Source organism: Anser brachyrhynchus (genome assembly GCF_964034855.1).
Source record: "Anser brachyrhynchus genome assembly, chromosome: 3".
NCBI classification, from domain to species: Eukaryota; Metazoa; Chordata; class Aves; order Anseriformes; family Anatidae; genus Anser; species Anser brachyrhynchus.
The window spans coordinates 35,867,670-35,879,885 of record NC_137696.1 but is presented as its reverse complement, the minus strand read 5'-3'; the positions used below and the strand labels follow the sequence as shown (position 1 = coordinate 35,879,885).

At 40.8% G+C, this 12,216-nt stretch overlaps 1 protein-coding gene across 5 annotated transcripts in view; it reads left to right on the top strand.

Moving 5' to 3' along the window:
* DAAM2 (dishevelled associated activator of morphogenesis 2) overlaps positions 1–12,216 on the top strand; it is a 197,659-nt gene that overhangs the window by 149,275 nt on the left and 36,168 nt on the right. For 4 of the 5 annotated variants that reach the window (XM_080585368.1, XM_080585365.1, XM_080585364.1 and 1 more), the window contains 2 exons: positions 6,549–6,656; positions 9,537–9,569. In XM_080585368.1, coding sequence (XP_080441494.1) covers positions 6,549–6,656; positions 9,537–9,569 — 141 coding nt within the window. The remainder of the gene's footprint in view (positions 1–6,548; positions 6,657–9,536; positions 9,570–12,216) is intronic. The other variant, XM_080585366.1, reaches the window with a different exon arrangement.

Below are 12,216 nucleotides of genomic sequence, written 5' to 3'. Positions count from 1 at the left end.
AAACTAGCCTCCTCTACCCTGACAGGAGCAGTCTCCAAGGAGAGAAGGGTGGCCTGTTTCTCCTCACCATTCACTCGTGGCCATGAGGCTATCTGCCCTTTTCCTTGCATGGTTACAACTTTGCCACTTGGGAATAAAACTCTGAAGTGGAAATAAAAGCAGAGGAATTGGATTCCTCCTGTTGCACTCATTTTCTGCTATCTTGGTTGCCTTTACCTCCCTTCCATTTCTCTCCCTATTTTTTTTTCTTCTTTTCTCCCCTTCTCTTTAGGTCTTAATTTTTTTAACTGATTCACAAAGAAAAAAAGTGTCTGTATTGAGTTTGGATGGCTGCCTAGAAACCCAGGTTCTCTTTTAGACTGAAACTCACCCAGGGCCCAACTCAGGCATTTGGAATGAGTGTCCAGGGACCTCTGGAATGCCACAAGAATTCTCTCTCCCCCTCTCTCCTTTTCTTTAAAATAAAGTGAAGTGAAATATTTGCTGCACCGTCTGTGCTTGTCTGTCAAGGCCACGTGGGGGGTGTGGGAGAGAATGTAAAGACGGGGATTTATTTTCCTTTGCAGAACATGGGACTTAGTGCTCTGAAAAAAAAAGAAATAATAACTAATATATGTGTATATATATATGAATATATATGAAAAAGGGAGAGCCACAGGTGTTTCTGTTTAGTGTACAGTAACTGTAGGCTTATCCTGCCCTCTGGTTAGGAGCGAAGGCAGCTGTACTAATAAAATTGAAGACCTGGGTGGTGAGGTAGGTAAAACGTGGTATTTTGAAGAAGGCAGAATAGATGGAAAAATGGACATAAGAGGGAGGAGTTTTCATTTTGGGGTGTTTGTGTCAGCATTTTGACCTAGTAAGGTCCCTGCAAAACTGCAGAGGTTGAGGTGAAGAGCTGCATTTGTCTTGTTCTTTGGGGCGCCCTTTGTTATGGAATTAAGTAATTCCACTCTCTGCTGGAGAAGGTGCTGGATTTTGTCCACCTTCATCAGTTATCCTGGATTCCCTGCTTCAGTACAAGGCACTCATTTTCTGTTCACGTGGTTATGAATTTTCTGGATACAAAGTCATGGGTAGGTCAGTTAGCCTCATCTTGCATTTCTTCACTATAGCAGCACTTTCACAGTGTTCTCCTGAACTGTCAAAGTAGCCATACATAAAGTAACGAAGACTCAGAACCAGCATACTGTTGGGGGGCAGCATATCTCCAGTTCTTGAGTATGGGGAAACAGAGGCCTAGAAGTGTGCATAGTATTATTTTATAATATTATTATAATATTATATAATAATATAATATTATTTTGGTTCATGGTAGTGCTTAACTTCCAGTTCACATGAATGCAAGTTTTCCCCACAAAAAAACAGTTTGAGAAAAAATACATCTGATACCATGTTTTTCTTTATCTTTACAAGCTGGTCCAGTTAGCAGAGTTCAAGGGTATGCTTGCACCATGCAACACAGCAGGGTGCAGTGACCCAGTGCTGGAAACAGAGCTGCACATGAGCTTAGGGCTGTAGCCAGGTCGAATATGTTATTCAGCTCTTTGCGTCCTGTTGAGCCCACCCTTCTCAAAGTAGTTAGTGCAGGCTCTCTGTCCTAAGCTGTGTAGTAAATGTGAAGATGATGCTCTGACTGAGGCAGTCCATATGGTTTTGACCCCCTTTCTGTCCATGGAGTGAAAGAAAGCTGACAGAGCCCAAGAGGAGTGTGAATAGGACCGACCATGAGGGATTTGTCCGTGGTATACTTTCTTAGTAGAGGAATCAAGGTTGTTCTCTGGGGCAATTCACATTACTTTTTTTTTATTCTTTTTTTTTTTTCCTTCCCAGCGCCAGTACTGTCTTAGGAAGGAAAGGACTGATCTGCTGGGCGTTACAAGAATGATCAAATATATTCTAACTCTTAGCAGTTGACAATAACAGGTTGTCCACAGTTCCCATGGGTACAATTAGAAAGAGCTTGACTGGAAAGTATTCATGCTTCTAACAAGGAGACTCCAAATCCCACTAATTTCTTCTGGGAATTACAGATTTTGTACTAGCTTTGATATGAGCTGATGGTCAGTGGCAAAGCCATTTAGATGCATACGTGGGCTGAATTCTGGTTAAGCCCTTCCACACCATAGCTCCATTCATACAGCACTGTAGCATTGTCTGTGAATTCCATTCATACAGCACTAGAGTAGTGCTGGTGCCAAGGATCTCTGTTTTTCAAGAAAAAGATACTGCAATGTAACTACTGTAATGCCCTGGAAAGATTCCTTTCTTTGTTTCTAAACAGAAAGTGGAGTTTGCTCTCCCAGCCCAGATTTTACACAACACCCAAGATCAAACAGGGTCCAGACATTTATGGTTCATCCAAACAATGGAGTGGCTTCAAGCACTCTGGAAATATGGATTCATATAATTAACTCTTTAATAAATATAAACATATTCATTTGAAGTTGTTAGAGTAAATCAAGTCAACTGTCAACTGTGGTGCTTGTTATCTCATGGTTAGAGAAGAAACATCCCATTATGAGACAGGCTGGTAATGACTCCAGCAAATGATCCAGACCTGGGTGAACTTATGCTTGTAATGTTATTGATTATTCTGATTTCTGAAACTTCTTTCCTAAGAACAGCCTGAGGATCACAGCAGACAATGATACAGGATTGCTGCCAGAGATTCAAACTTAATGGAAAGATTCCTACAAGATCTCTGTGTGAAGCTGCTCGTAATGGCCTTGGTGGTGCCCAGTCCTACGCTGAGATAAAACAGCTGTCTCAGTTAACAAAGATGCCAGAAATAAAATTTTTGTGCACAGTGGATTTTTATTCCATTGAGAAAAAGATCTGATACCAAGAAAGAAATTTTAGAATCATAGCATGGTTTGGATTGGAAGGAACCTTAGAGATCCAGTTCCAACCCCCCTGCCATGGGAAGGGATGCCACCCACTAGATCAGGTTGCCCAGGGCCCCATCCAAACTGGCCTTGAACACCCTTTTTCAGATACATAATGGAATTATGAATTGAAATTCTAAGTTTTTACACTTTTTGATGGTTTAAATTTACAAACATTTGGGGATTGTCTGGTCCAGTACTTGCAGAACATTCATAGTTTCTATGGTTTCTCTAGCCCTGCAGGGCAAATGAAAGGCTGACCCAAAGTACTGTTAGCTTTCACTTTTCTGCGAGGTTGTTGAGGCATGATGGATTTTGATGGCTTGCTGCAGAGTATCATTTGTTCTTCAGGGTAAATAAAATCATCCATCAGATGTAGCAGAGGATAGCTTGATATGATTTCTAGCTCCAAGAAGCACTCCTATTCTCTAATCTTCATTGTTTTGTCCACAAATCGGGCTTCATTACAAAGGTGGAATAACAACTGTAGCAGCTCCAGTGAGCTAATTATTAAATACAACTTACCAAAACTTCATGGAGCTTGATGGAGCAAATGTCTTGTAAATAATTGCTCTGAAAATAAGGTATTTCCTTAACTATTATGTACAACCATTTTGATAGAACTCTGGGAAATGTAGTTTAGAACGTTTGTTTCTTAAAATGGGCCAAGGCTTTGCAAAGCAGAGAAACCACAGATCTAGGTAGACTTGTCGAATGAACGAACGCATAAATAAATAAAGATGGGGGAAAGCATGTTGATTGAGTGACCTCTTCTTTGTTTTTTAAGGAGGAAGAAAGAAAGGGAAGAAGAAATAAGAATTTTCTTCATTTTTAAACTTTGAGTTAGGGACCATAAATATTCTTTCTGGTGCTGAGGGAATCATTTATCATAGCAACCATGTTACACAAGTCTGTTTCTCCTAAAACTCTCAGTCTCTCTGGCTGATGACAAGGCACTATCAGCCAGTTAATCCATAACTGAGTAGGAAGAGCTCAGTGTAGGAAATTATCTGGCAGCAGCAACAAAGTTTTCAAGGGCAGAACTTAGGATAGAAATAGAAAGGACAACCCCATTGCAAGCAAAGGTTGTTTATACCTAAGCCTGCCTAAGATTTTCTTTGACTGGACTAGTTAGCTTGGGTTTTAAGCACTAAGTTGGGTCAAAATTCTGTTTGTGCACACCATTGCAATGAGTGCTGCTTTGGAGTTTGTCTTCATGCTTCATGTAGCACACAAACCGGCTTATATGGGATCAGATTCAACCCGAGTCTTAAAATGAATATGAATGAAACAGGAATCATTTTAACTTCCGTGGTTCCTTTTTTCTGGAAGATACAGATAAGAACCGTTCTCTGCGATCCCTTTGTGAGTCTCAGAACTGCCTGTTCGGGCACCTCTGCAATCCAGTAAGACCAGCCCATTCTGTAGTGCTTTCATCAGTTTTGCCATTCATGGGGAAACTTCACTCCCATGAGGGCTTTCCAGCCTGACAGGTAGATGGGCAAGACTCTCATAAGTAGCTGTCGCTTGAGTCACATCCAAGCACAGCATACAGCTCCCAGTGCCTGCCAAACACAGCACGTAGGCAACCCCAGGGTTCTGTCCCAATGACAACTCTATGGACCCTTCCTGAAGGAGGTCCATACCCCTAAAGGTTGGACGTGGTGCTTAGGGACATGGTTTAGTGGGTGATATTGGTGGTAGGGGGATGGTTGGACCAGATGATCTTGGAGGTCTTTTCCAACCTTAATGATTCTATGATTCTATGAATTCCTGACCACTGGCTCCCTTCAAGATATATTTTTCCATCTCAGTGTTTGATGGGATGATCTGAAACAGGGAGAAACTCAGAGAAATATTCCCAAGTTCAAATACATCCCTCAGGATTTATAATGCAAGGTTTATAAAGCCAGCCTGGAAACTGAGTGAGATTGAACGCCCTGCCTGGATGCTTCTGGCTAAGATTGGCAGTAGAAGCCAACATTGGGATAAAACAAAAATTAACTTTGTCTCATATTCCTTTAGCTGAGATGAGCTTCCCAAACTTGTTTGTTGTGTTGTAGTCACAGGGTCATATTTTTGCTATTATGGAAAGGAGAGCCACACTGATTGCAAGGAGTGATACAAAGACATCGGTGAGCCTATTCAGGGGTATGTGCTGCTCCCATCTAGCACACACTCTCACTGCAAACAGCACTGCAGCAATTTCAGCCAGACAGCCCTCCCTCCCCTCGGGCACTCACAGGCTGCCTCTGGAGGGAGGGTGTTGGTTTTCCTCCACAGTGTCTGCCCCGCCAGGAATTTCCTCCAGAACACTTCACACTTTTATTTCCCCCTCATTTCATTCTCTCATCAGGTGTTTTTCCTTGCTCCTTGAGCCTTGTGGCTTAGCACATTTCCCTCATTCCTTTGATGACTGTGAATGGGAAGTAGAGCCTGTTCCTAATTAGTTCTGATAATGAAGTGTTAATGCACTTTGCTGTGGAGGTGCAAGTCAGGTACTTCAGAGCTGGAGCCTGTGTGAGCGTTTCATTGCCATTGCTTGCTGTTCCTGGCTTTCTCTCCATCGATATTCTGCTGTTTTTTCATCTCCTGAGGTTTGCTCAGGTCTCTTTACAATCCTTTCTGTCCTTTCTCTTTTTCTTTGAATCAACACCTTCCTTATTTTTCCAACTAATAAAGTATACATTAAATGTACACTTTATTAACTAAATGAACTGAAAGACAGTGTGGTCAGGTGTGAAGAGCCCTGAATGGGTGTGAATGAACCCTCTTCTGAATGGGTACTTGCCCAAAGCTTATCCCACTCCACATGAACCTTAACAGTCACCAGGAAGGAGAAAGTAGCTCAATCATTGTGTCCTCTTTGCTGGCAAGGACATCTGTTCTGAGAATATCAGCAGGAGACCCCAAATCCTCTCTTAGCTTAGTGTGACTGCTGATTGTGGCAGGGGGATTGAAACTATATGATCTCTAAGGTCCCTTGCAACCCAAACCATTCTGTGATTCTATGATTTTATTATTAGATAATGCCTGTGTTATAAGAGCTTATTTGGTCCAGGGCTGGTGAACAGAAAAATTGGAGGAGGAGTCTGTGCTTTTGAATATTTCCAATTAGTGTGGATGATGCTCTCTCAGACATTTGGGTATAGCTTGTGTGTGAGTCAAAAAAGAACTCAGATAGACAGGAGAGATCACATAACAGGAAACAATTTGACTTCAAAGACTCAGGGCCTTAAAAGTAAAATAAAATCTTAAATTACTTTAACAGGCAGGCAGAAACCACACACCCTTTGGGGTTTGCACCAGAACCTGTCAAAATTTGTAGATGGGAATACATGTCTTGGGTTTGTCATACATTAGTGTCCTTCCTGAGCTTTTTCTTCATGATGATGACACTTCTTTCACGTGACCATAATCATCATGGTCAATCCTGAAAGAAGAATTACTGTAGAATCATGGATGTTGCTTGAGATATGGTCTGCTAGTCTTAGAATGTGGCCTTTCATCAGAGGCTTGCTGTGGTGATTTTTCAGGCTATTTTTTCACACTAATGTTTAAAAAATAAAACAAAACAAAACCCAGCTACACCGAAATGGCATTGGATGTGCTTAGCTAAAAGGTTTTGCTATCTCATTAAAATATGTCCTTTTCTTTCAGGAGAGGATCCATGGCACAATCTGGAATGAGATAGATGATTTAAAGGCATTCAAGGTGCTGGATCTAGAAGATTTTGAAAAGATGTTCTCAGCATATCAGAGACACCAGGTAGGGGTGGACTCTTCCATACCTTGTCTTCCTTGAATTCCTGGAGGAGAAAGGAACACTTATGACAGTGATTTGGATTCCTGCCCACCTGCAGTCAGGCTGCATTATTTGCTGTTCTGTCACTGTTAAAAAATGGCAAGATCAAAAGAAGAGGGGAGGATATAGTGGGCAGAGTATAACTTTCTGTTATCTTAATACTAATAGACAGCTCTGAGACAACAATCCCCAACAGGTAATGCTCAATTTGACCTCAGCAGCCACTGGCTTCCAACAGCTCCTGAGCTTTACGTTCATGCTTGCTAGCCATCTTTTTTTTTTTTGTCTCATATCTTTCTACTTCTCTATTTCCCAGGGAAAAAGTCTGTAGTTGCCCAAGTACTGAAGCAAGGTGACTGAATTAGCTGTCTTATGCTTTGTATCTTTCTTTCTTAAACAGCCAACTGATCCAACTGGCTAGGTGACAGAAACTGTCTGAATGAGAGATTATAATACAAACAGCATGCTTTAAAAGTAGCCATTTATTAGAATGTCTTTTTTCCCTCCTCTTTTTCTTGGAAAGCAAGTCATCTTCAATCCATCTATCTCCACTGAATGAAATTTAGCAGGAGGGGGATTGTACTTGCATTCCCTGAACTCCCCCAGCTTTCATTTGTTTTTGGAATGTGCTTGGAGAAATTCAATCTTTGCTACTCTGCGGAATCAGATCATTGCTTTGGAATTTTAGGAAAAGACACAGACTTAATTGCCATAAACAGCCTTTATGATTAAGCTCTACAATGATGATGGTAACTTCATTGTAATTATTCAGTATCTTAGAATTAACACACAAAACCCTTGTCTTTGGACTTTTCCATCTGTTTCTTTCTTTATCTCTCTCTTTCATTTTTTTTTCTGTCTAATTCAATGAACATAATAAATAACTAATGAATAACTCTTCTGATTTACTAGCTCACAACCATCCAGATAAGCATCCTAATGTCAACTGTGAAGACTGCAATGTTACCCATTGCAAGATGAGATTAATTTCTTATGCTCCTGCAAATAGCTGTTGCTGTTTCTGTAGGTCCCTCTCTTTCTCAGCCTGTGAATCACATTCATTGAAATAAGAACTTGCTTCACAGAGGGAAAGAAAGGCACGGAAAATTGCACTGCTGCACAGGATTGGGTTTAGACCCTGTGCCTACAGCTTAGTTATGGCAGTGAGCTCCCAGGTGTCATGCGAGTAGCCTGACTGCCATCTGTACATCAAGGTGCCATTCCAACATAGTGGTTTTGTGTCAACACATGCCATTTCAGGTGCAAACATTGCAGTTTCCTCACTAGAAACAACCTCCCAAAGCCTTGCCTCCTTTGGTCTCCAAAATCCAAATCCAAAGGCATCGTAGTCTGCAGACTCTCAGAAGCAAAACATTAATGGATGTGTAACCAACCCCTGCAAAGCAGCCTGGCCTATTCAGCCATAAACAAACCTAACCTTAAACAGACCTTAAACCTAAACCTTCCCACTGGAATGGAGCTGTCATCAGTAACCTCCACGAGTCTCAGAAGAGTCCTCTTCAATCCTTATTAAGCACACTTATGACAGTGGCTCCAGACGCTGGAGTGTCACTTATGTAAGCTCATCATATTTTTATGCAGTTAAGTGCATTGCTACCCTTCCATCTTTCATTTTGATTTTACACTGCTAATGTTTTCCTTAAATATTCCATTGTTGTTACTTTAATGTATACTTTATATTTCATCCATACTTACTCCAAACCAAACTGGATTCCAATCAACAAATCCTCATTAATTTTTACTTTTTTTTTTTTTAAATTTTAAGTCCAGGCAACCAAAATTACTTTTGAATCAAATTCTTATGAGAACTTTTCCAGTTGATTCACACATAGTCTTTTCTCCTCTTTTCTTTCTTGAAATATACCACTCTGGCCAAGTATGTGTTTACCCTGGGTTTGTGACTTTTAAACTTCATCCAAATGTCTATAAAGAAAAATGTCAATGCAAAACTCTGCTCTTTTACATCTGAAATGTTGAACGAATTCAAATAAAGACATTTCTTTCTTTGCTGCTATTAACATGATCTTCATATTTTTTCAGTTTCATTTATATTAAACAGCTTCTTTTCTTTCTTCGTCATTTTTTTAATGTCAAAGGATCTTTTCTCCTCTCTCAAGCCCAGTGTGTCATTTTGGGTGCCTATCAGGGAAAGCAAAATTGTCCAGCATACAGAATACTGGACCAAGAGTTCTTAAAACTTGTCTTTTGACTTTGCTCCAATCTGACTGTGTAATATTGACCTTTTGGTTCAGTATATTTGATGTTTTCCTGGAGTATGAAATAAGTTGTGAAACAGTTGGTGTTTGTTACCCAGTGGTGCTGTAAGATTTTTTTAGTGGTTACAGAGTGCTTTTGGCTATAAGTTGTTGGCTATAAGTTGTTAAAGGGTATAATGTGCTATTGAAACAAGTTGTTACTGTTAACGGCAAACTGTGCCTCTGCATCAGGAGAGGAGAACTGACCCTTGATTTTTAACCTTGGCAGTTCTTTCAGTAAGGCTCTGGACTAGATTTGTAAAGGTATTTAAGCATTATCGTAGTTAATGTTTCGAGACCTAAGAGATTTATGGTTTGGAGACCAAATTTATTCTTTTCAGAAAAGACCAAGAACTCTTATTTCCCTAACACCTGCTGATTTAAAATATGCAAAGAAATGCTGAAATACCTTTAAACCATCTGGCCCAGTATTACTTGCTAAGCATTTTATTCTCTTAGAAAACAGTGCATGTCTAAATTCAGCTGCCTTGTTAAACTTGGTATCCTTCTCTGTGACTGATTCTTGGCATGTTTCCTTCTTTGTTATTTGCGGCTGCTGCCTGCATAGGACCTGCTAACTAACCCCTCCTCCTGTAAGCAGGTGAGTATCATTGTCTGCCTTCTGATCCTCTCTTAGCGCTTGGGAAGGTGAAGCACTGCACCGTGCTGTTACAGGATCATGCCTTGTCTCATGCCAGTTTTTCATATGTCCTTGCACCTCTGTTTTCTGGGTCAGGAAGGTGGTAAAAAAAATAAAAATAAAAAAAAATCCTTTGGTTGTATCAGCTCTGCAATAGGAAGATGTAGTTCCTTTCTTTCAGTTAGCTATAACCTCACTGTGCTTTCTGCCCATGTCTCTGTAGTTCTCTTTTGATGATCCTGGGCAAAAAAGACCAGGGACAGAGGAGATGTGAATGTGAACTCTTCCTTCACCACGGTAATAGTTTCTCCAGTGGAGAACAAAGGCACTGTAAGACAGCCTTCATTCCCACTGGTCCCATCTGTGGTGCATCTGCTTTGGACACGACTGAAGTCTTCAGATATGTTCACTATTTCCTGATAAAGAAAGTCTTTCTTTCTGTAGAACAAGGATGCACTTCAGTTGGACAAAAGGATTTGTGCCAACTGAGAGGAGAAGAAGGGTTAGACTAGAGGGAAACCTACCACATTTAGGATTGCCGAAACCCTCAGAGAGTTCAGTACAAGGTTGAAATAGTGTTTAGATGAAGCAGAGATAACAGACTGCCAGTGTGTCTTCATACTGGCTACCTCTCACTTTATTCATCATCTTAAGCAAGATTTGTGGGAGAACTTTAGGGAAGCGCAAGCCTCTCATAAGGGGCATTCAGATGTCATCCCTAATGTCTTTATAAGAAAGCAGTCCTCACTGTGAGTGCTCAGGGAACTGTATCTAGAAAGTTTCCTCTGACACTGGAGGAGGCTGATACATAGATCTGGGTCATGAACCTGGGTTATCATCATGGCAATGTGCACCATGAAGCAAGTCAGTGTGGTAGAAATGGTTCCCAAAGTATTGATAATTACTGAAACCTAGCATACTGCCGTGGTACCAGACCACATGTTCTGCAGTTCACCAAACTCAAATTGTATTTGAAACAGTACAGCAGTATGAGAAATGTATCCCACATGTCTAGTCATACCAGTAGTGAATTTTTTAGCTGATATTTGAATTTGCAATTAAAATCTCAAATCTGAAATACTCTTTGAAGCGTATAACACAACATTAGTCCACATGGAAAGTTGGTAAAGGAAGATGGAATAAAATGTAGGGATGTTGTTTATTAGCTTGACAGCAGTTCCAACTGTTCTTGCTTTGTGTGCTTGACTTATCTCACAAAAGCTGGTCACTACTGCCCCCTTGCTCCTCTTTTTTCTGTCTAAGAAAATGCAGATAGTCCATATGCAATCTGTTTTCCTTCAGCTAAACTGGAAATCTGGCTTCAGTAAAACCTGAGGCTTCATCTGCTTTTGCTTACACGTAACTCCAAGTGTCTATAAATATCCCTCTCCTCAATATGAGTTCAAGAGAATATATTTTTAGATGAGACCAGCCCAATCCTTGGTCACTAGGAGTGGGCCACGTCTGAGTAGTTCAGGTGTTCATCTCTGTTGAACCTTCAGAGCTGGGGAATTGAAACGGGATGGAGACTGTTACACCAATCCCTGTTGCATGGCTTTAGGGGAAACCATCTGAACACACACACAGTGCGTAGCCAAGCCCTGAAATTTTATTTTATTTTTTTTTCCTTGGGATGGGTGCTGGATAATGGTAACCAGCTGTGCTTGTCTGCAAACACTAGCCAGTGAGGGGCAGTGAAGCTTTTAAACCAGGAGCAAAGCACAGACCTACCAATACCTTTCTTACCTCTCACTGTTCAACAGCTGCCTATCACCCTATTCCCCTGACATCTCTGCATGTCAGATAAGACATCCTGGGGGTGCACTGCTCTTTGCTTTTGTTAGTTTTCCTCAAAAATAACAAACTTGCCAAATGCTCAACTTTTCCTTTCTTAGAAACACTATTTGATGTATCCCATAGAGACACAATTTTTTTTTTCTGCCAAGCTAGACACATTGGGTACCTCCAGCAGACCTCCAGGTGTGTGTGTCTTCAGGTGGTGCACTGTACCTGCTTATAAATGCTGCTTAATATTGGTGGTGGCTCACTGCAACACTTTTGCGTACAGTTATATGTGGTATGAATCCTTTGTATGTCCAGTAGCAACACAAGCTGAGTGTAGCTGGTTGTAGCATGAACTCACATGGCAAGTAACAGTATGAATCTCTCTATGGCTTACATTTAAATCTTAAATATTTGTATATAAAAAATTCTTGAAGTGGGTTAATCAGGAGAGTAGTAAACCATTCAAAAACATCATATTAGGAGTTAGTAACTAAATCAGACACTAACGGAAGGAAGGCCTGAACTGCAGAACTTTCAGTCCTGGGAGTTAGTGCTGGGAATTCCATGATTGCCATGGTCTTACATCTTTCCATGGGTATCTGCTGCTGATCTCACTCAGAGACAGGGCAGTGGGGCAGATGGACCTCTTGCTCTGACCCAGCATGCTTGCTGTTATGTCCTAAGAAAGAAGACACATTGTTAGTTTGATGGATGGATTCAAAGCTGAATTATACTTGTTAGTTTCAAAATCTCAAGAAATGACAGTACGGGTATCATGGAAATGCATTTTTGAAGAGGTTCCAGCAGCTGCTAGCTGGGAAGA